Genomic DNA, 25352 nt, shown 5'->3' with positions numbered 1-25352 from the left:
CTCAGGTTAGGACTGAGTGGTAGTCAGTCTCAGGTTAGGACTGTCTGGTAGTCAGTCTCAGGTTAGGACTGAGTGGTAGTCAGTCTCAGGTTAGGACTGAGTGGTAGTCAGTCTCAGGTTAGGACTGAGTGGTAGTCAGTCTCAGGTTAGGACTGTCTGGTAGTCAGTCTCAGGTTAGGACTGAGTGGTAGTCAGTCTCAGGTTAGGACTAAGTGGTAGTCAGTCTCAGGTTAGGACTGAGTGGTAGTCAGTCTCAGGTTAGGACTGTCTGGTAGTCAGTCTCAGGTTAGGACTGTCTGGTAGTCAGTCTCAGGTTAGGACTGAGTGGTAGTCAGTCTCAGGTTAGGACTGTCTGGTAGTCAGTCTCAGGTTAGGACTGTCTGGTAGTCAGTCTCAGGTTAGGACTGTCTGGTAGTCAGTCTCAGGTTAGGACTGTCTGGTAGTCAGTCTCAGGTTAGGACTGTCTGGTAGTCAGTCTCAGGTTAGGACTGTCTGGTAGTCAGTCTCAGGTTAGGACTGAGTGGTAGTCAGTCTCAGGTTAGGACTGAGTGGTAGTCAGTCTCAGGTTAGGACTGAGTGGTAGTCAGTCTCAGGTTAGGACTGAGTGGTAGTCAGTCTCAGGTTAGGACTGTCTGGTAGTCAGTCTCAGGTTAGGACTGAGTGGTGGTCAGTCTCAGGTTAGGACTGTCTGGTAGTCAGTCTCAGGTTAGGACTGAGTGGTGGTCAGTCTCAGGTTAGGACTGTCTGGTAGTCAGTCTCAGGTTAGGACTGAGTGGTAGTCAGTCTCAGGTTAGGACTGAGTGGTAGTCAGTCTCAGGTTAGGACTGAGTGGTAGTCAGTCTCAGGTTAGGACTGTCTGGTAAGCTCTGGCTAAGGAGTAGCGGAATAGAAGAGAAGAGATTGCCTCCATATTTCTCCTGTGGACCCCAGTGGTAAGATCTCCCAGCATAGGGCCCGGCTCAGTCCCCGCCATGTTCCAGATATACAATAAATAGGAAATGTAGCAGGGGTGGGGAGAGCCCCGGACAATGAATGTTCTGCCAGGTTGGGGGTCCCATATCTGGAGCTCCTGGTTATCAGTAGAATGCCAGCTTGGTGGAATGGACTTTCTAGGACCATGGTGGAGGTGAGAATGAGGAATGACACTTTTATCCTGTGAGGTTTCTTAGTGGAGACATAAAGTGATGAGAAGGGGTCCCGATGTACCTTCCTTATACTCTTACCGGTGACAACCCCTCTTTGTGTCTCTCCGCAGCTTCCTCTCAGGGGCTCAGCTTCTCTTCTCCCTATTACCTGGTGAAGCAGTCACTGACCTGGGTGGAGGCCTTGAATTATTGCCGGACGCAGTACACAGACCTGGCCAGCATCGAGTCGGATACGGAGCTGGTGCAGGTGTCGGCGGTGGCGCTCTTGAATGAGGTGTGGGTGGGGCTCTACCTCTGCTCCCCGGGGGTGTGGCGCTGGAGTGACGGCAACGACTTAGGAACTTATACCAAATGGAATTCCGGGATGCCCGGCCTGACCTCCTATTCCTGTGCGAGATACAGCTTGTTAAAGTGGAACGATGGGAGATGTGACTCCAAATTCTACTTCGTCTGTTACAAAGGTGAGTCCATGGGGCCACAGCACACAGAAAGATACACTTAATGGGGGCCACAAATTATAGAAAGATACAGTCCATGGGGGCCACAGCGTAAAGAAAGATACACTTAATGGGGGCCACAATATATAGAAAGATACAGTCCATGGGGCCACATCGTAAACAAAGATACACTTAATGGGGGGCCACAATGTATAGAAAGATACAGTCCATGGGTTCAACAGTATAAAGAAATATACCGCCCATGGGGGCCACAGTGTATAGAAAGATACCGCCCATGGGGGCCACAGTGTATAGAAAGATACAGTCCATGGAGGGGGCACAGTGTACAGAAAGATACAGTCCATGGGGGCCACAGTGTATAGAAAGATACAGTCCATGGGGGCCACAGTGTAAAGAAATATACAGCCCATAGAGGCCACAGTGTATTGAAAAAACAGTCCTCGGGGGCCACAATGTATAAACAGATACAAACCATGGGGACCACAGTGTATTGAAAGATACACTCAATAGGGGCCACAGTGTACAGAAAAAAAACACTCCATGGGGGCCACAGTGTATGGAAAGATACAGTCCATGGGGGCCACAGTGTAAAGAAATATACAGCCCATAGAGGCCACAGTGTATTGAAAAAACAGTCCTCGGGGGCCACAATGTATAAACAGATACAAACCATGGGGACCACAGTGTATTGAAAGATACACTCAATAGGGGCCACAGTGTACAGAAAAAAAACACTCCATGGGGGCCACAGTGTATGGAAAGATAAAGCCCATGGGGGCCACAGTGTATAGAAAGATACAGCCCATAGAGGCCACAGTGTATTGAAAAAACAGTCCTCGGGGGCCACAATGTATAAAAAGATACACTCCATAAGGGCCACAGTGTACAGAAATATACACTCAATGGGGGCCACAGTGTACAGAAAAAAAAACACTCCATGGGGGCCACAGTGTATGGAAAGATAAAGCCCATGGGGGCCACAGTGTATAGAAAGATACAGCCCATGGGGGCCACAGTGTATAGAAAGATAAAGCCCATGGGGGCCACAGTGTATAGAAAGATACAGTCCATGGGGGCCACAGTGTATAGAAAGATAAAGTCCATGGGGGCCACAGTGTATAGAAAGATAAAGCCCATGGGGGCCACAGTGTATAGAAAGATACAGTCCATGGGGGCCACAGTGTATAGAAAGATACAGTCCATGGGGGCCACAGTGTATAGAAAGATAAAGTCCATGGGGGCCACAATGTATAGAAAGGTACACTCCATGAGGGCCACAGTGTATAGAAAAATACAGCCCATGGGGGCCACAGTGTATAAAAAGATAAAGTCCATGGGGGCCACAGTATATGGAAAGGTACAGTTTTTAAGAGCCACAGTGTTTAGAAAGATACACTCCATGGGGGTCACAGTGTATAGAAATATACAGCCTATGGGGGGGGGGGGGCCGCAGTGTATGAGAAGATACAGTCCATGGGGGACACAGTGTATAGAAAGATACAGTCCATGGGGGACACAGTGTATAGAAAGATACAGCCTATGGGGGCCACAGTGTATAGAAATATACAGCCTATGGGGGGGGGGGGGGCGCAGTGTATGAGAAGATACAGTCCATGGGGGCCACAGTATATAGAAAGATACAGTCCATGGGGGCCACAGTATATAGAAAGATACAGTCCATGGGGGCTACAGTGTATAGAAAGATACAGCCTATGGGGGCCACAGTGTATGGAAAGGTACAGTTTATAAGGGCCACAGTGTTTAGAAAGATACACTCCATGGGGGCCACAGTGTATAGAAAAATACAGCCCATGGGGGCTACAGTGTATAGAAAGACACAGTCCATAGGGCCACAGTGTATAGAAAGATACAGTCCATGGGGCCACAGCGTATAGAAAGATACAGTCCATGGGTTCAACAGTATAAAGAAATATACCGCCCATGGGGGCCACAGTGTATAGAAAGATACTGCCCATGGGGGCCACAGTGTATAGAAAGATACCGCCCATGGGGGCCACAGTGTATAGAAAGATACAGTCCATGGAGGGGGCACAGTGTACAGAAAGATACAGTCCATGGGGGCCACAGTGTATAGAAAGATACAGTCCATGGGGGCCACAGTGTAAAGAAATATACAGCCCATAGAGGCCACAGTGTATTGAAAAAACAGTCCTCGGGGGCCACAATGTATAAACAGATACAAACCATGGGGACCACAGTGTATTGAAAGATACACTCAATAGGGGCCACAGTGTACAGAAAAAAAACACTCCATGGGGGCCACAGTGTATGGAAAGATAAAGCCCATGGGGGCCACAGTGTATAGAAAGATACAGCCCATAGAGGCCACAGTGTATTGAAAAAACAGTCCTCGGGGGCCACAATGTATAAAAAGATACACTCCATAAGGGCCACAGTGTACAGAAATATACACTCAATGGGGGCCACAGTGTACAGAAAAAAAAACACTCCATGGGGGCCACAGTGTATGGAAAGATAAAGCCCATGGGGGCCACAGTGTATAGAAAGATACAGCCCATGGGGGCCACAGTGTATAGAAAGATACAGTCCATGGGGGCCACAGTGTATAGAAAGATAAAGTCCATGGGGGCCACAGTGTATAGAAAGATACAGTCCATGGTGGCCACAATGTATAGAAAGATAAAGCCCATGGGGGCCACAGTGTATAGAAAGATACAGTCCATGGGGGCCACAGTGTATAGAAAGATACAGTCCATGGTGGCCACAATGTATAGAAAGGTACACTCCATGAGGGCCACAGTGTATAGAAAAATACAGCCCATGGGGGCCACAGTGTATAAAAAGACAAAGTCCATGGGGGCCACAGTATATGGAAAGGTACAGTTTTTAAGGGCCACAGTGTTTAGAAAGATACACTCCATGGGGGCCACAGTGTATAGAAAGATAAAGCCCATGGGGGCCACAGTGTATAGAAAGATAAAGCCCATGGTGGCCACAATGTATAGAAAGATAAAGCCCATGGGGGCCACAGTGTATAGAAAGATAAAGCCTATGGTGGCCACAATGTATAGAAAGATACAGTCCATGGTGGCCACAATGTATAGAAAGATAAAGCCCATGGGGGCCACAGTGTCTAGAAAGATAAAGCCCATGGGGGCCACAGTGTATAGAAAGGTACACTCCATGAGGGCCACAGTGTATAGAAAGATACAGTCCATGGTGGCCACAGTGTATAGAAAGGTACACTCCATGAGGGCCACAGTGTATAGAAAAATACAGCCCATGGGGGCCACAGTGTATAAAAAGATAAAGTCCATGGGGGCCACAGTATATGGAAAGGTACAGTTTTTAAGAGCCACAGTGTTTAGAAAGATACACTCCATGGGGGCCACAGTGTATAGAAATATACAGCCTATGGGGGGGGGGGGGCCGCAGTGTATGAGAAGATACAGTCCATGGGGGACACAGTGTATAGAAAGATACAGCCTATGGGGGCCACAGTGTATGGAAAGGTACAGTTTATAAGGGCCACAGTGTTTAGAAAGATACACTCCATGGGGGCCACAGTGTATAGAAAAATACAGCCCATGGGGGCTACAGTGTATAGAAAGATACAGCCTATGGGGGCCACAGTGTATAGAAAGATACAGCCTATGGGGGCCACAGTGTATGGAAAGGTACAGTTTATAAGGGCCACAGTGTTTAGACCCGGGAACTCATCACAGGGATGGTGGGAACCCCTCATAATGGGCACAGCAGGTATACAGATCTGGTAATTCAGCACAGGGATCTCACCAATAAAGTCCCCAAGAGGCATATAATGTTATTGTTTAGGAAATGGTTGTTGGTTGGCCAATGTAGCCCAGAACACCGGACAATTGTCTGCAGCCATAGACTGCAGTGATCTGTAGGATGCTATATCTGATGTTAGGCCAAGATTGTCCGCACGGAATTTGTACTCTTCATCTGCATGGCATTCTTCCCAAATTCCAATAATAAACTTAGCTTCCAATCCTAGATTGTGTGATTGTGAGGATTTCTGAGTGAACGTTCCTTTATGGTGAATTGTCGTGGATTGGCAGTACATTGATAAAGTGAAATAACCAATAACAGTGCTTTTTTTTTGCTTCTGCAGCAACCAACACAATAGCGCCCAACATTTCCAATACTTGTCAGTGGCCCTTGGTGTCCACCACTGTTGCCTCTCTTACCAGTCCAATAAATGAAAGTTCCACAATTGACAACAACCAACCAACTGTTGGACCAACCAATGGCTTCAACCAACAAAAGAATGGCATGAACCAGCAAAACAGTTTTGGTAACCAACAAACCAATGGTTTCAGCCAACAAACCAATGGTGGTATCCAACAAACCAATGGTGTCAACCAACAAACCAACAGTGGTATCCAACAAGTCACTGGTGTCAACCAACAAACCAACGGTGGTATCCAACAAACCAATGGTGTCAGCCAACAAACCAACGGTGGTATCCAACAAGTCACTGGTATAAACCAACAAACCAATGGTGGTATCCAACAAACCAATGGTGTCAACCAACAAACCAATGGTGGTATCCAACAAATCACTGGTATAAACCAACAAACCAATGGTGTTATCCAACAAACCAATGGTGTCAACCAACAAACCAACGGTGGTATCCAACAAATCACTGGTATAAACCAACAAACCAACGGTGGTATCCAACAAATCACTGGTATAAACCAACAAACCAATGGTGGTATCCAACAAACCAATGGCTTCAGCCAACAAAACAGTGGTGTCAACCAACAAACCAATGGTGGTATCCAACAAACCAATGGTGGTATCCAACAAACCAATGGCGTCAACCAACAAAACAGTGGTGTCAACCAACAAACCAATGGTGGTATCCAACAAACCAATGGTGTCAGCCAACAAACCAATGGCTTCAGCATACAATCGCCAGGCCTCACCATGCAGAAAACATCTATAAGTTCTTTATCTTCATCTTCCTCTTTATCTTCACTTGTTACCAATGCTTTGGATCCCCCCGGGGCTTCTGTACAGACACAGTCTACAGTGACCTCAACAAGCTCAGTGTCCACAGGTAAGGCGATATGGCATCTCCACACTTCCTCCCAGACACACTGTGGGTAGGTTTAGATCCCGCATGGGTTTGAGGCAAACACATCCCAACTAATGTGATTCTTTGTTGCTATAGCAACCAATTAGCAATCATTCATTTCCTGGCCTTTGAACATAGGTCAGGTGTCTTAGAATGGACAAAAATGGGGACACGTGATAGTTTCCCACAGGTTCAGGCAGAATCTTACTGCTGTTTACCTCCGTTTTCACACCTAGCGTGTGTTTTATGGACCAAATCACTGCATCTTCATTCCCCCTTATTGCCATGTCAGCCATTAAATGTAGGCAATTCCCTTTAGTCATATTGTTTGTCAAGCAGGCCTAAAGGGGAAGGCAGAGGCTCTGCATGCAGAGGTACCAGGAAGAGAGCAGGTCCTGCAGGACAAAGCGGTGGTCGGGCTGCACTATCTACAGGCAGAAATGTTCCTGCAGCTTACTGCCAGGTGGGCCACAGTGATGAGAAGATGGAGGACGATGAAGTTGCATACTGGATGTGGGTGCCCAGGAATGCAGAGGAGGAAAATGAGGGAGAGCTTCTGCATGGAGAGGTAGGAGGAGGAAAGCAGGTTCTGCACGTAAAAATGGTGGTCAGGCTGTACTATCTAGAGCAGAGGTCTTCAAACTATGGCCCTCCAGTTGTTCAGGAACTACAATTCCCAGCATGCATAGTCATGTCTATGAATGTCAGAGTTTTACAATGCCTCGTGGGATGTGTAGCTCTGCAACTGCTGGAGGGCCGTAGTTTGAGGATCCCTAGAGGAAGCAATGTTTCTGCAGCTGCAACTTACTGCCATGTGGGCCCCAGTGATGAGGAGAATGAGGCTAGTGAAGTTACATACTGGACGGGGGTGCCCAGGAATGCACAGGAGGAAACAAAGTGGTAGGGCCGCACTATTTAGAGGCAGGGCTTGTCTGCCGTTCCTTTCCAAGAGTGGTCTATCCAGTACATGGAGGAGGCAATGGCCCCCATGATGATGAGAGGGAGGTTGATGAAGTTACATTCCGGACAATGCTACCCTCAGGGTTGGTCCACAGAGCTCTGTCTGGGGCTTTCTTTATGCTGGAAATTTACCACCTATTTGGGTACCACAAACCATCTGACTCTGAATCACCATGAATTATTCTAAACTAAAGTTCTTTAACAAACCTCTGAGGGCTTCACAGAACAGCTGTATTTATACTGAGATTCAATTACACACAGGTGTACTCTATTTACTAATTAGGTGACTTCTGAAGTGGTTATGAGTAAGCGAGTGTAAACTTGTGAAACGCGTCAACCTTTGTCCTTGTCCATGATGTATTGATGTCCAGTTTGGATTTACAGTGGTGAATAAACTTCACATGTTTACTTACATCAGAGTGCGGTCATTACTTTGTGTTTGAGGACTTCTGCAGATCCTCTAGATTTTAGTTAGGGGTATCAGAGTAAAGGGGGGTGAATACAAATGCAGCCACACTTTTCACAGATTTATTTGTATCATTTATCATTTTCCTTCCACTTCACAATTATGGCCACTTTGTGTCGGTCTATCACATAAAATCCCAATAAAATACATTTACGGTTTTGGTTGTAACTTGAGAAAATGTGGAAAATTTCAAGGGGTATGAATACTTTCTCAGGGCACTGTGCACCCCTGGTATCCAGGGTTAGAGTGAACTGGATAGATTCCTCCCTGGTTGCTACAGTACACATGTCTGGGCTGGAGAAAGGTTGCTTGTGAACTCTGGATCTTTTGACAGAACCCCTCTGGCCACACTTGCTGAGCTCCTCCCGGCTTCACTTTCATGGTCGGTCTCACAATTATATTACATTTCTTGGGTGGTTTTGCTTTGCTTGCATGTCTGTGCTGATTATCTCCGAAGTCCAAATGTGTCTGCTGTGTCTGGTGATGTCTGCTGTGTCTGCTGTGTCTGGTGTGTCTGCTGTGTCTGGTGATGTCTGCTGTGTCTGCTGTGTCTGCTGTGTCTGGTGATGTCTGCTGTGTCTGCTGTGTCTGGTGATGTCTGCTGTGTCTGCTGTGTCTGGTGATGTCTGCTGTGTCTGGTGATGTCTGCTGTGTCTGCTGTGTCTGCTGTGTCTGCTGTGTCTGGTGATGTCTGCTGTGTCTGGTGATGTCTGCTGTGTCTGGTGATGTCTGCTGTGTCTGCTGTGTCTGGTGATGTCTGCTGTGTCTGGTGTTGTCTGCTGTGTCTGCTGTGTCTGCTGTGTCTGGTGATGTCTGCTGTGTCTGCTGTGTCTGGTGATGTCTGCTGTGTCTGCTGTGTCTGCTGTGTCTGGTGATGTCTGCTGTGTCTGCTGTGTCTGGTGATGTCTGCTGTGTCTGCTGTGTCTGATGTTGTCTGCTGTGTCTGGTGATGTCTGCTGTGTCTGGTGTTGTCAGCTGTGTCTGCTGTGTCTGGTGATGTCTGCTGTGTCTGCTGTGTCTGGTGATGTCTGCTGTGTCTGCTGTGTCTGGTGATGTCTGCTGTGTCTGCTGTGTCTGGTGATGTCTGCTGTGTCTGCTGTGTCTGGTGATGTCTGCTGTGTCTGCTGTGTCTGCTGTGTCTGGTGATGTCTGCTGTGTCTGCTGTGTCTGCTGTGTCTGGTGATGTCTGCTGTGTCTGCTGTGTCTGCTGTGTCTGCTGTGTCTGGTGATGTCTGCTGTGTCTGCTGTGTCTGGTGATGTCTGCTGTGTCTGCTGTGTCTGCTGTGTCTGGTGATGTATCTGCTGTGTCTGCTGTGTCTGGTGATGTCTGCTGTGTCTGCTGTGTCTGGTGATGTCTGCTGTGTCTGGTGATGTCTGCTGTGTCTGCTGTGTCTGGTGATGTCTGCTGTGTCTGGTGATGTCTGCTGTGTCTGGTGATGTCTGCTGTGTCTGCTGTGTCTGGTGTGTCTACTGTGTCTGGTGATGTCTGCTGTGTCTGATGTATCTGCTGTGTCTGGTGATGTCTGCTGTGTCTGGTGATGTCTCTTCTTGCTGAGCCACCTCAGATGCTGGACAGCTTCTTGGACAATTCCTTGACCATTCTTGCCTTGTGTCTTCTTTCTCTTGAACCCTTTGCACCTCTCATGAACTTCCTATTTTAGCCATGCCTTTGCACTTCCTTTTTGGCAGATAATTGAGCTTTCTCCAGCCAATATCTTCCTCTTGTCACTCCTGCTGACGTTCATATCCTCACTACTACTCATTACCAACCTTTGGCTTGCTCCTTAACTACAGTTCCCCTTTGATCCCAACCTGCAACCACTCGTTACCAACCTTTGGCCTGTTTGCCGACTACAGTTCTGCTTAAAGCCTACCTGCTATATCTGCTTCTGGACCCTGGCTTGCTCCCCTCCTGGTGGGGTGATCCTGAGAACTGCAATCTGGTACTAACATGCAGCAAACCCATCCCCACCATCAGGTGCTCTGGAGAACACCAGTCAGTGCTTACAGTTCGCAGCTCGGAGCTTGCCTCATCAGGGTGACCTGCTCGTATACCTATCCTGCTGGTTGGTGGGAGCCTCTCTACTGCTATAGCTACTGGTCTCCTAGCCTGCCCCCTGACCGTGACACCAAAGCTTGCAAACACAATCCACAGCAATAAAAGGTACACAGACCACTGTAACGGAACCTCAGACCCACACTGTACTTGTCGTCTTCCGTCAGTATAAGGCTTCCTCGCAGTCATGAACATAGATATCAAATCCTACCCGCAGTCATACAAAACTAGCCTGACACTTAGCTTGTATACTGGAAACAACTAATTCCTTTATTAAAACAAACAGACTTTTATACACTTTAGAAGTAGGTCGGTCACTACATGAATATTTACACAAAACATCACACAATGAATAGCTAACGAGGTACAGCTGACTCATGGCTAATCCCAATTAACATGCCAATTAACTCATTACACTTAAGCCAGCCTGGAAGAACAGACTGCTGGCACCAAGAGCTAAAACAAGATACAAATACACATATCATAATGTTAATACTGAGAACCCGCCGTAAACAATAGGTGAGCAAATCAGCATGATTTACAATGCGTGGAAGACAGGTGTTTGAGCTGATGACATGCATCTGTTACAGGTCTGACCAACTGAAGCAATCCAAACCATCAATTTATCTGTCACATAGTTTTTTCACTGTCAGTGACACTGCGAACCATCACATATCTTCCCCCCAAAGATAGACTAATCCAGGTACCAGACCTCCAATCGGTCTATGCCTGAGTTAATCGGGTAACAAGTCCCAAAGAGTGAATCCATCATGGCAGCTTCCTTGACAAAGTTCCACATAGTTTGTAAGTTTGTCCCGGCAGGGCGCATGGAGCTCTCGTAGCCAATCAGTGTGTGGAAGTCTGGTTTGGGCAGGCCAGACTGGGCTTTTTTGTCACCCTGTGTCCCCAAAAGACACAGGGTGACTTACACATAAGAAGTGCCTAGGGGGTTGAGAGAGGTATTTTCCAATCTCTCTAAGGTAAGCTGTGTTCCACGGGCCCCCCAACCAAAGTGACTACCGTCACATCTCTCTGCTTCTGGAAGGAGACTAACACAGGAGGGGACCCCAAACAGGTTGACTTTGAAGGTTGTCTGTAGTTCCAGCCCCCCAATGTCTATAGCCACACAGTATCCCAAGCAAATTGTCCCAAAGGGAGCATTACTCACCCAGCCAACCTCTGCCTCTCTCGTAGAACATACCCGCTGTAGGGAAGAAGCGTGGACTGGCCCTTCTTCCTGGAGTCCTTTCAGCTGCTGGAGAGAGGACAGGGTGGCTGGACTCACTCCCTCATGCTGTTGGGGATCTGGGCCGACTGCCCAGCATCCCTGGGGTATACAGGTGGAGATTGTAGTCTCATCCACCTGCTCAGGAAATCCATCCTTTGTAAGTTGAGGGCAGAGGCCAGCAGCACTCTGCTCTGTTGCCAGCCCTTCTGCTGGGTTGGTGTCATCATTCTGGGACACACTCTGCTGCTGGGAAGGGACCGCCACCTTTTCACCCTGGGCCTCCAGAACTACCACAGGTGTAGGGCAAAGGTCTTGGACCCTCTGTCCATTTGTCAGCGCTTCTGCTGTAGAAGTTTCTTGTAACTCCACAGATGCTGTTCTTGGTGTTGGACAGAGCTCAGTGATATAAGGCCCTGATGCCAGTGGTTCTGCCGACAAGTAAACTGCAATGCCAGTGGCCTGGCACACACCTTCCTGGGTCACCAATTGTTGCATCCAGAGGTCAGCAGCTCTATGCCTGGATGGTTGCTCATCTGCTGTAGGCTCACTGGGAGGTTCCTCCTCAGCAGAAAAGTCTAATAAATCTACAGTGTCTGGAATTGCTGAAAATCCAGGACATGGACTGGTGGCATTTGGGCCCAGTGCCAACACTTTTGTAGGTGATTTATAATCCATATCATCCTCTGATGGAAAGTCCATTAAATTTGTAATCCATGGTTTGGTAATGAAGATGGCTTCCTCTTCTCCCATACTTTTATCCAGCGGCTGAACAGATGCATTCCTCCATCCAAGCTCGTCCTGTACAGAAACAGGTTTGTCAAGGTGAGTCAGCACTTGCTGCATCCGCCATAAGACCTCCGCATCCAAAACCGTGGGTGGAGGTGAGCAAAGCACACTATTACTGTGCCACATTGTTGATTCTTCAGTTAGGATTTCTGGACTGTCAGCTGGTACTTCTGGATATTCCCAGGCAAGGGGAGCCCAGGCCCGGCGCTCAGCCTAGCAGCCATCTATAGGCGATCTCCAGCTCCCATTCCTGATTGGCTAGAAATTCCAACTCTTCCAGTGCCCAGTGCACTTCCAAGACATTCAGCCTCTGTTCTCTGTATTCCAAGATTTCCTCCAAGCGCCACTCCAAATCGCTCCCAAAGTCGGGGTCCTCAGACAGCCTCTCTAATAACAGCCCCAGGCCGCCGTAGCAAAAGCCTTCCGTTTGACTGTCATCTGCTGTCCATGGGCACACTTGGGTTACATAGCAGCGGAGGGCTCTGTAGCTCTCATCCAACCGTATCTCCACCTGGACCAGCCTTCTTTACTCAGCTTTCCATTCCTTATGCGGTCGTCTCCCCACAAACACCATTCGCACTTCGTACTGCGACTAGTACCTTTCCTGGAAGGAGGGGAGGATTTTTCCCTGGTGTCGCTGCTCACAGGCTAGCGCTTCTTTCCAGAGTTCCAAGCGAATTGAATCATGCCATCTCAGCAGGACCTTCTCTGAAACTGGTCCCCTATGCTGTATCCGCATCTCTCACAACCTCCTTCCAAATTCCTCTTCCATGGCGGCTGATATCTGTACCTCTCCTCTTCTGCTCCCCAGACCTTGGACCCCGGTGGAGATTTGGATGTTCCAGACTGCAGGAAGCATCCCACCGCTTGCCACCAATGTAACGGAACCTCAGACCCACACTGTACTTGTGGTCTTCCGTCAGTATACGGCTTCCTCGCAGTCATGAACATAGATATCAAATCCCAGCCGCTGTCATACAAAACTAGCCTAACAGTTTGTATACTGGAAACAACAAACTCCTTTATTAAAAAAGAAACAGACTTTTATACACTTTAGAAGTAGGTCGATCACTTCATGAATATTTACACAAAACATCACACAATGAATAGCTAACGAGGTACAGCTGACTCACGGCTAATCCTAATTAACATGCTAATTAACTCATTACACTTAAGCCAGCCTGGAAGCCCAGACTGCCGGCACCAAAAAACAAGATATAATATACATTATTATAGTGTAAATACTGAAAACCCACAGTAAACAATAGGTGAGCAAATCAGCATAATATACAATCCGTGGAAGACAGGTGTTTGGGCTGATGACATGCATCTGTTACAAGTCTGACCAACTGAAGCAGTCCAAACCATCAATTTATCTGTCACATAGTTTTTTCACTCTCAGTGACGCTGTGAACCGTCACAACCACCTTCTGCTTGGGTCTCCTCCGCCCTCAAACAGTGCGTAGAACGGTCCTCTTCCAGGACGGCAGCACAGCCCATCAAACTGTAAATCTCCAGCACACACGTGGCTCCTCCAGAATCGTCTTTATTGAACACGCCTTGAAACACAGGGTGACTCTCTGATGTGCTTCAGCCCCCTAGGGCTTTAACTAATGAAGGCCTTAAAAGGACAAAACGAATCAGAAGGTTATCCTGTGTTCTTGTTAATGTTCAATAAAGAAGATCTGAGCTTGGCAATGAAAATGTGTGAGGTTTGTATCCCACATGATGGTCATTCTTTTTTACAGCTTCCACCAGCTCCAGCACCTCCAGATCTACATCACCAGCATCATCATCACGGAGCCCCGGAACCGTCACAGGTATATCAGCCTGCCCAGCAATGTCTTCACCTTTCTTAGTGGTCTTCTGCCATATTTCCTGAACCAGTGCCAGGGTGTGTCTACAACCTCCCTGTCCATCACCCCTCTGACTGGGACATGTACGGGATCTCATCCTTTGTCCTAGAGATGTCATTAATATAATTCAGCTAGCTTTGGGGAGTAGATCGGAGAACGTAAAAAGTCATTTAGAAGTGACAACCAAAAACCCAACAAACCACAGAATGGCACCCACACCTTTCTTATCGAGCACACTGCATTAATTCTGAAGTCTGATGTGGTGGATATGTCACTTCTACGGTAATCAGAACATTGTGCCAGGTTTGAAGGGCTTTTCACCTTTTATTCCCCTGTGGGGGTGACTCAGAAGCTGAAGGACCTTCCATCTGGGAGATTCCATTGGCATCAAACTGGAGCCAAAGGTTTGAGTCTCACAGAGATTCAATCTCCTTATCAGTGGAAGTCGTTTTATAATGTCTCAAGTCACCTCTTTTGTCTCATAATCTGCTTCTTCTCATAGGACCAGGTTGGGCAATTAATTTTCCCATGGGGCCACATGAGAAACCGGGAATATATGGAGGACTGAAATATTAGGTTGAACCTAATTCACCTTAGGGAAACTTCCCAGGTGTATGGGTGCATAGAACTAATCATGATATATAAAATACAAATCCATATTGGGAACCAACCATATGTAATATAGTGAGCTAGCTCCTTCTTGGCAAACATACATGGAGCTGCAGAGCAGCCTGTCTATGGGAACCCCATGAGGGTTTCTATATGTTACTTCCATTGTTGACTGGCCGCCCTGGTACAGGGAACCCATACTCCTCCCTCCAGAGCTATAGAGTAGTTGTCACGGAGCTTACCTTTGCTGGAGTCTGTAACGCAGAGATGTACGCTCACCCTTGCAGATATCCACAGTCCAAGGTGACCAGGTAAGAAAGCCACCTGGGCTGTGAATCTGTGCACGGGGGCTTGGCAGAGAAGGTGCTCCAATAAGCAGGACAGGCAGGAATACAATGGGAAGGGAAGTCGAGGAATAACTGTAGTCACTGGATGACACGAGTCCGGATAAGGATCGCAGGAACAACAAGGAGCGAAGGTAAGGATGGAAGCCGAAGTCAGTCTGGAACACACGCTCAGGAAACAGGAACAAAGTTTGTCAAACAGGAACAAAGATCAGCAATGAACTGACACTGCTTTAAGCGACAGGCAGTGTTTTATAGCTTGCTTAATTGAGCAATTAGCTTCAGGTGGACAATGAGAGACAGGAGTAAACTCAGGTGAGGTCCAGCCCCCTAGGGCTGCAGGCAATACCAGATTAAGAAGACTGGATCCATATGAGCTGAAGTGTGGCTCAGAGGCAGGATAACAGGACAGAATGTCAAAGTACACAGGTTCAATTCCCATGTCAGGTACTTAACGGTGGCCACTGTCACCATAACTGTGACAGTAGTGTCACACAACCTGGTGGGTGCAAGTTAGGCAGCTGCAATCTCTTGTAGACACCCGTTCTCTAGCACATTACGGTGAAGGTGCCTAGGCACGTAAAATAGAAAAACAATAGCGACCGTATTGAAAATAAAAGCAACGTGGTTGTAGTGCATGTAGGGCATACACCTACCTACATTTGATTTCTAATATTCCATTGACCTCCTTCGGCCAGACGGGTACAGCCAGTTGGACAGATGAGGCCCGGGGGCTGTAAAATTCCCATGTCTGTCATTAGAGAATTGAGGATATCTGGGCCTAGAGTGAACTAGTTGATTTCTGCACTGGAAAGCAAAGGTACATACAGTATGTCTATGGTGGTGAAGGTGAGTTGCCTGTAGGACATGGTGTCCTGTATGTGTAGAGAATGGGCTAGCGATGCTGTGAGACGTTGTTTCTTGGTTCCTGGAGACCATTGCTCTGTCAGTCGCCCCATTTTCTTATACAGTTCATTTTCTGACAGGTTCTTCCAGCTCCAGCACAGCATCACAGGTGTGGACAGGCCATAATGGAGCGGTCTCAGGTTATCAGGGTGCCAGTAAACCAGACCACACGAGAATGCAGGTAAAATGAAGCAATTTATTGGAGGAACAACAATAATAATAATCGCACAGCAACAAATGAGAGCAGGAGCAAGCCAGGGTCAAGTCCCGGAGCTGGTAGTACTCCAAGCCGGGGTCAAATCCAGAAGTGGGTAATCTGCCGAAGCCGGGTCATCTGCTAAGGCCGGGTCGTCAGCCGATGCCGAGTCAAGAGCCAGGAGAGTCATCAGCCGATGCCAGGTCGGGAGCCAGGAGAGTCATCAGCCGATGCCAGGTCGAGAGTCAGGAGAGTCGTCATCCGATGCCAGGTCGAGAGCCAGGAGAGTCATCAGCCGATGCCAGGTCGAGAGTCAGGAGAGTCGTCAGCCGATGCCAGGTCGGGAGCCAGGAGAGCCATCAGCCGATGCCAGGTCGAGAGTCAGGAGAGTCGTCAGCCGATGCCAGGTCGAGAGCCAGGAGAGTCATCAGCCAATGCCGAGTCGAGAGCCAGGAGAGTCGTCAGCCGATGCCAGGTCGGGAGCCAGGAGAGTCATCAGCCGATGCCAGGACGAGAGTCAGGAGAGTCATCAGCCGATGCCAGGTCGGGAGCCAGGAGAGTCATCAGCCGATGCCAGGTCGAGAGTCAGGAGAGTCATCAGCTGATGCCAGGTTGAGAGCCAGGAGAGTCATCAGCCGATGCCAGGTCGAGAGTCAGGAGAGTCATCAGCCGATGCCAGGTTGAGAGCCAGGAGAGTCATCAGCCGATGCCAGTTCGAGAGCCAGGAGAGTCATCAGCCGATGCCAGGTCGATAGTCAGGAGAGTCATCAGCCGATGCCAGGTTGAGAGCCAGGAGAGTCATCAGCCGATGCCAGTTCGAGAGCCAGGAGAGTCATCAGCCGATGCCAGGTCGATAGTCAGGAGAGTCATCAGCCGATGCCAGGTCGAGAGCCAGGAGAGTCGTCAGCCAAGCCAGGTCATGCACGGAGGAACACAGAGAACAAAAGACTGCTAGCAGAGTTGCACCTTGGAGCACAAACACAAGGGCAACGATTGCAACCCTGCAGGTGATAGATATAGTCAGGTGTGTGACATCATCAATGTGTGACGCCCAGGCAGCAGGAAGTGATGATGCAATCAGAGTTTATAAGAGGCAGAAGTCTGCACATGTCCAAGATGGCTGCCTGTAACAGGAGGGCAAGGTAAGACCTTAATAGTACCCTCCCCTCAATGACCCCTCCTCCGCGGAGCAAAAAACGGTGAGCATGAAAAGCACGGAGAAGGGCGGGAGGATGAACATCAGTGGAGGGAACCAAGGAGCGCTCCTCAGGACCATAAACCTTCCAGTGCACCAGGAATTGAACCTGACCTTGGAATAGACGAGAATCCAAGATGCTGCTAACCTCATACTTCTCATGATTGCCCACAGGAATGCGTTGAGGGCGGGGAAGAGAAGAATTATAGCGATTATAGACGACGTTACGCAACTCCACAGTGAAACGCGTTGACGTCATCAACGGCTGGTGTCTTTTGTCAAAGAACTCCCCATGGACGGCGAATCGTGAGCGAGGTTCCGGAGTTTATTTCCAAGCAAGGAATTGACTTAGGCATACCCTCAAGGAATCCCGTCACCTAACCCTGCACTAAGGAATTCTTCACCTTCGTTAGGAAGAGGGAGAGGGACGAGCAGCTTCAATAACGGACAAAAGGAACGCCGTGCGAGTAACCGGACTACCGACTCCTATTTAGAAATGTCTCAGAAGACTCTTGCACACTTCACAGCAGGAAATTCTTAGGTTACCATTTGTTTTCACCCGCTCTGCCTGTCCGCAATTCAAAACTAGCAACAGAGTTGCATTTCAGTACAAAATGCAGACACAGCAGCACCCCCAATGGTGATACATTGTTCCAAGGGACTGACATTAGGGAGATATTTGAACTATCGTTGGAGTTTATTAGCTTATAGACTGTATCGGATTCCTTGAGCGGTGCCTTGCCTGATCTATTTGGCCTTCCTATGAACACTTGGCAACAATTGATTTCATATGTTTTGTAGCACCCTCCTAGGTAGGTGCTGGGATAAAAGCATTGTTGTGCTCCATCTGCTTATCAGGGGACCCCTGATCTGTTAGTCATGCCTGTTACATGTGTCCATGTGTGAGTCACATGGTCTTAGGGAGTGTCCCCACTGTATCCAATAGGGAAGCCTGTTGGGCAGTGGAGGAAACCTGGCCATAGGCAAACAGGCTTTTGTGGCAGTCCCAGTGGGAGGGCCCCACTGCAGTGCATCCTTGGATTCACCATAACAGCCAAGGTTGTGACGGGGCGTCTTTGGCGGGAAGCAGAGTCCCCGGAGGAGGGTGACGGCTGCAGCCTGAGGAAAGTGGTCACGGGCCTGGTGAGCCAAATGTGGAGCTGAACCTTGAGAGTCCTGGAAAGCTGATGGTGGAGCTGCAGGCAGAAGTCAACTGGGAAAAACAGTGTCCGTGAGTGCCAGGGGGTCTGCCCAGGAAGGGGGACCACTCCAGTAGGTCAGAGGACAGAAGGTCAGCACGCACAGTAAGTAAAGGGGGTGCCGGGTAGAACCCTGAAGAGTAAGGGTAAAAGGGGGTACCAAGCGGGGCCCCGAAGAGTAATCCACTATACAGTTCACTTCAGTACTTCACTACAGTGGCAAGGTGAAGCAGTGGCCTTGCCGCACTTAATATAGCTAGAAGTCCTGACATTGTGCATAGTTCATCCAGTTGTTATATCCCACTTATCCCTTCAGCCATCCCAAGTTCTACAATAAAACCAACAAAAAACAAATCCCCCGGACTGTTTCCTGACTGAGCCAAACACCTAAAGCGCTAAGAATTGATAAGTTGTTGCTATGGGTAACCCAGGGGGATCCGCTTCCAGCAGCTCCCCAGGGAGTCGTGCTACACTTACATTTCATTCCCAGCTGTTTTCTACCCCCAATCAAGAGTAGCAAAACCGACCATAAAACCACTTTTTCCTGCGCTCTTTGTGGGACATTTCCTGAATATATGTGTTTGGTTAGGTGGGCTTACACTTCTATAGTGAAGGCATGCTAGAGCAATTATCTATCAAGTTACCCCCCCCCCATTATGTCATACTTTTATATATTCTGCACTTGGTACTGACCCCCATGTCTTACCCCCTCTCATGTGATTTTCTCTCCCCCCAGGTATGCTGCACTTGGTACTGACCCCCATGTCTTACCCCTCTCATGTGATTTTCTCTCCCCCCCAGGTATGCAGCACTTGGTACTGAACCCCATGTCTTACCCCCTCTCATGTGATTTTCTCTCCCCCCAGGTATGCTGCACTTGGTACTGACCCCCATGTCTTACCCCCTCTCCTGTGATTTTCTCTCCCCCCAGGTATGTTGTACTTGGTGCTGACCCCCATGTCTTACCCCCTCTCATGTGATTTTCTCCCCCCCCCCCAGGTATGCTGCACTTGGTACTGACCCCCATGTCTTACCCCCTCTCCTGTGATTTTCTCTCCCCCCAGGTATGCTGCACTTGGTACTGACCCCCATGTCTTACCCCCTCTCCTGTGATTTTCTCTCCCCCCAGGTATGTTGTACTTGGTGCTGACCCCCATGTCTTACCCCCTCTCATGTGATTTTCTCCCCCCCCCCCCAGGTATGCTGCACTTGGTACTGACCCCCATGTCTTACCCCCTCTCATGTGATTTTCTCTCCCCCCCAGGTATGCTGCACTTGGTACTGACCCCCATGTCTTACCCCCTCTCATGTGATTTTCTCTCCCCCCCAGGTATGCTGCACTTGGTACTGACCCCCATGTCTTACCCCCTCTCATGTGATTTTCTCTCCCCCCCAGGTATGCTGCACTTGGTACTGACCCCCATGTCTTACCCCCTCTCATGTGATTTTCTGCCCCCCCCCAGGTATGCTGCACTTGGTACTGACCCCCATGTCTTACCCCCTCTCATGTGATTTTCTCTCCCCCTAGGTATGCTGCACTTGGTACTGACCCCCATGTCTTACCCCCTCTCATGTGATTTTCTCTTCCCCCCCCCCCCCTAGGTATGCTGCACTTGGTACTGACCCCCATGTCTTACCCCCTCTCATGTGATTTTCTCTCCCCCTAGGTATGCTGCACTGGGTACTGACCTCCATGTCTAACCCCCTCTCATGTGATTTTCTCTCCCCCCCTAGGTATGCTGCACTTGGTACTGACCTCCATGTCTTACCCCCTCTCATGTGATTTTCTCTCCCCCCCAGGTATGCTGCACTTGGTACTGACCCCCATGTCGTGGTTGAACGCACGTTTATACTGCCGAAGTAATTTCACCGACATGGCTGCAATATTGTCTCCGCAGGACCAGAACAGCATGGCCGCCCTCCTGTCCCCCTACACCCCCAGCGCAGGTTTCTGGATCGGATTGAGGTTCAACCGCTTCAAAAGTAACTGGTACTGGAGCGGGAGACAGCTATGGGGGGGATTCAGCTGCTGGGGGCCCGGACAGCCTGACACCCCTTTCACCAATGCCTGCGGAATGATATTCGGTGCCCCGTCCCAGAATTTCACCTGGGGCTCCGAGTGCTGTGGACAAGAGCTGCCATTCATCTGCTATGATGGTTCCTGACTCTGCTCCTGCATGCGGTGCTCCCGCACACCTCTCATCTACAGAGCTCTGATCCGTGTAGTTTCCTAAACCTTGGGACACCACAGACCGGTACTTTCTCAGATTCCATGTTCTGATGGACTTATCAATGTATCCTGAAGACTTCTGTCCCTGCAAGAGACTCTGTTCCTGCATCTAGAGACCATATTCCTGCACCTATAGACTCTACTCCTTCACCTAAAGACTCTGTGCCTGCATCTAGAGACCATGTCCCTGCACCTAGAGACTCTGCTCCTGCACCTAGAGACTCTACTCCTGCACCTAAAGACTCTGCTCCTGCACCTAAAGACTCTGTGCCTGCACGTAGAGACCATGTTCCTGCACCTAGAGACTCTACTCCTGCACCTAGAGACTCTGCTCCTGCACCTAAAGACTCTGTGCCTGCACGTAGAGACCATGTCCCTGCACCTAGAGACCATGTTCCTGCACCTAGAGACTCTACTCCTGCACCTAGAGACTCTGCTCCTGCACCTAAAGACTCTGTGCCTGCACGTAGAGACCATGTCCCTCCAACTAGAGACTCTGTGCCTGCACCTAGAGACTCTGTCCTTGCACCTAGATACCATGTCCCTGCATCTAGAGACCATGTTCCTGCACCTAGAGACTCTGTCCTTGCACCTAGAGACCATGTCCCTGCACCTAGAGACCATGTCCCTGCACCTAGAGACTTTGCTCCTGCACCTAGAGACTCTGTGCCTGCATCTAGAGAACATGTTCCTGCACCTAGCGACTCTGTCCCTGCACCTAGAGACCATGTCCCTGCACCTAGAGACCATGTCCCAGCACCTAGAGACTCTGTTCCTGTACCTAGAGACTCTGTCCTGGAACCTAGAAACCATGTCACTGCACCTAGAGATTGTGTTCCTGCACACAGTGAAAGGTGCTCTCCCAGGGTTGATTGGCCGAGGGTTGGAGTCCCACCCACATCAATATCTCTGAATGAATTGAAGAGTATGAGCTATGGATAGGGTGGTTGGTATGGAGCCAGTTCTGGACCAGGCCAGCTGCTGAATGTTCCTTGGTCTGCTCCCCACCCCCGGCAGTATAATATTTTATTTCACTTTTTTCTCGTTTGATTTTAGAGCCGATCTCCATAATCTGTATATCTGTATGTCCTTATCTGTGTGATCTTCATCGTTCTATATTGTATTTCTGTGCTCTGTCCACCTTACAAATATTAAATGATGAGACTAATCCTTGTCTGCTGTGTATTACGCTCCGTCTCCCGTCCCCAGAGAGATCGATGGACATAACCCTAACTCCAACTCTAACCCTAACCCTCACCATATCTCTAACCCTAACTTTAACCCTATCCCTAACCCTAACTCTAACCCTCACCATATCTCTAACCCTAACTCTATCTCTAACCCTAACCCTCATCCTATCTCTAACCCTAACTTTAACCCTATCTCTAACCCTAACTCTAACCCTATCCCTAACCCTAACTCTAACCCTAACCCTATCTCTAACCCTAACTCTATCTCTAACCCTAACTCTATCTCTAACCCTAACTCTATCTCTATCTCTAACCCTCACCCTATCTCTAACCCTAACTATCTCTAACCCTAACTCTAACCCTATCTCTAACTCTAACTCTATCTCCAACCCTAACTCTATCTCTAACCCTAACTCCATCTCCAACCCTAACCCTATCTCTAACCCTAACTCTATCTCCAACCCTAACTCTATCTCCAACCCTAACTCTATCTCTAACCCTAACTCCATCTCCAACCCTAACCCTATCTCTAACCCTAACTCTATCTCCAACCCTAACTCTATCTCCAACCCTAACTCTATCTCTAACCCTAACTCTATCTCTATCTCTAACTCTATCTCTAACCCTCACCCTATCTCTAACCCTAACTCTATCTCTAACCCTAACTCCATCTCCAACCCTAACCCTATCTCCAACCCTAACCCTATCTCTAACCCTATCCCTATCTCTAACCCTAACTCTATCTCTAACCCTAACTCTATCTCCAACCCTAACCCTATCTCCAACTCTAACCCTATCTCTAACCCTATCCCTATCTCTAACCCTAACTCTATCTCCAACCCTAACCCTATCTCCAACCCTAACCCTATCTCTAACCCTAACTCTACCTCTAACCCTATCCCTATCTCTAACCCTAACCCTATCTCTAACCCTAACTCCATCTCTAACCCTAACTCCATCTCCAACCCTAACCCTATCTCTAACCCTAACTCTATCTCTAACCCTAACTCTATCTCCAACCCTAACTCCATCTCTATCTCTAACTCCATCTCTAACCCCATCTCTAACCCTAACTCTATCTCTAACCCTAACTCCATCTCTAACCCTAACCCTATCTCTAACCCTAACCCTATCTCCAACCCTAACTCCATCTCTAACCCTAACCCTATCTCTAACCCTAACTCTATCTCTAACCCTACCTCTATCTCTAACCCTAACTCCATCTCTAACCCTAACCCTATCTCTAACCCTAACCCTATCTCTAATCCTAACCCCATCTCTAACCCTAACTCTATCTCTAACCCTAACTCTATCTCTAACCCTAACCCTATCTCTAACTCTATCTCTAACCCTAACCCTATCTCTAACCCTAACCCCATCTCTAACCCTAACTCTATCTCTAACCCTATCCCTATCTCTAACCCTCACCCTATCTCTAACCCTAACCCTATCTGTAATACTTACCCTAACACAATCCCTACCCTTTCTCTAACTCTAACCATACCCGTATCCCTAAACCTAACCCTATCTGTAACCCTAACTCTGTCTCAAACCCTTACCCTACCTCCATCTCAACCCCTTCCTCTAACCCTATCCCCAATCCTAACCCTAACTTGATCTCTAACCCTAACTTTTTCTCTAACCCTAAATCTATCCCTGTTCCTAACCCTATCTCTAACCCTAACTCTATCTCTAACCCTAATCCTGACCCTAACTCCATCTCTACCCTTTACCCTAACCATAAATTTATCTCTAACCCTAACTCTATTCCTAACCCTAACTCCTTCTCTAACTATCCCTAACTCTGTCTTTATCCCTTACCCTAACTCCATCTCGTCCCCTTCCTCTAAAACTATCTCTAACCCTATCTCTATCCCTTACTCTAACCCGAACTCTATCTCTAACCCGAACTCTATCTCTCACCCTAAGTGTGTACACCCTTATGTGTAATGAGACAGAAGCCCCCAGGGGGCAATCAATGCACACAACAGCCACAGAACAATGGTTCCCTAACGAGCCCCCAATACACATTACTCTCAGTGTCAATACATCCCTTAGCAGACAACAGGTGAGTTCATTAGCACACCCGACAATAGGTGAATTGAAAGCCACCTCAGACAAAAGCAACATTCTTAGACAGTCAGTCTCCACATTGAACTTCCTGGAATGACCATATTAGGAGTTGTACTTCCTAGTCAGGGACCTCATACTGTACAGGGAATAAAATCTTAATATTCCTATATGGAGATATTGCTGGCAAATATGAAGCAATCCAAACCATTACTTATCTGTCTTTAAATTCCAGTGACGGTGAATACTGTCACATCGCTAATACGGCTTTCCGCAGCAGTAGTGCGTTCATGGATCTTTTGTAGATCCTGGCGAATGAGAGCCACCTCTTCAGTGAGACCCCCCAGCCGTTCCTTAACAGTATTCACAGAGGCAGTACAGTTGTGGACGGCATGAAGTATTTGGCTAAGTGTAGGCTGTACCTCCTCCGTCACCCCCTCATCTGTGTCCAGGTCCCAGTCGGTCAATGGGGGCTGCGCAGCTGTCCCCAGTCCCTGTGCGTCAGCAGCGGAGGGCCCCCCAACGTCCGCCTGTGCACAGTCCCCAGCATCCTGATCCCGAAGTTCCGACAGTTTTTTAGCATATAACAATATGTCCCCTGCAGAGTCCTTACCTGCAGGAAGGGTCGTTTTAGGCTTCACCGCAGCCTCCTTCTGTCGCTCAGGGCCACGCAGGACACGCTGTGGGGTCGCAGGCCAGCGCCATCTTGGAGGGATGCCGACATTGTGCGGTCCTCCTTGGATTTGTTGCCGCGGGTCATGGTGGTATCGCCGCGGATACGACAGGGGCAAGGAGGTGCTGGTACACCAGGATCCAGGTATGGTAAGTAGGTCTGGCAAGGAAGGCAGCTTAGGAGAGGAGAGGGAGATGTGGCCTGCTGGATGGAGGTATGGCTGCACTTGGGGCCTGTGTCAGGAGACAGGGCGAAGCAGGAGCGAGCCCAGGGATGGCTGAGGGTGCAGAGGAGGCAGGATGCGGGTCGGGGTGTGCAGAGGGCCAAAAAGATGTTCCCAGCCGCTTACCAGAGCTTTGCACCGCCTGGCGCCGCCGCGATCGGCCGCCCGCCACAGGAAAGGCCACGGCTTCAGCCGGTGACTAGGCCGCGGGCCAGATCTTCGCGATGCGAGGTCCCCCCCCGAAAAATAGAAGCAGGAGTCCATGGCAGGGATGTCGGAGAAGCACCCGGAGGCAGAGTAGAGGCCGTGGGCGAGATGGCAGAAGATTACATTCTGAGGCAGCGGAGCGCGGCCCGCAATCCTCCGGGACCTCTGTTTCCAGTCACACAGCGGGGAGCAATAGGCACCAGGGCAATCAGGGGGTCCCCCTGAGGATAGTCAGTCCACTGATTAGGGCAATCCGGCCAGGTAAAGGA

General features: G+C 48.9%; 1 protein-coding gene across 1 annotated transcript; it reads left to right on the top strand.

Annotated features, from left to right (window-relative positions):
- Positions 1 to 1200: 1200 nt before the first annotated feature.
- LOC309553116 (uncharacterized protein) lies at positions 1201 to 20786 on the top strand (the record flags this gene model as incomplete). The annotated part of the gene is made up of 7 exons (XM_082254011.1): positions 1201 to 1606; positions 5721 to 5942; positions 6207 to 6717; positions 7029 to 7257; positions 13927 to 14005; positions 15981 to 16040; positions 20291 to 20786. The coding sequence occupies 7 exons, from the start codon at positions 1201 to 1203 to the stop codon at positions 20653 to 20655; spliced, it is 1872 nt and encodes a 623-aa protein (XP_082110137.1). The 3' UTR covers positions 20656 to 20786.
- Positions 20787 to 25352: the final 4566 nt, after the last annotated feature.

This window comes from Pelophylax lessonae, assembly GCF_965119305.1.
Source record: "Pelophylax lessonae genome assembly, chromosome: 4".
Lineage (NCBI taxonomy): Eukaryota > Metazoa > Chordata > Amphibia > Anura > Ranidae > Pelophylax > Pelophylax lessonae.
This window is presented reverse-complemented; position numbering and strand designations above follow the sequence as displayed.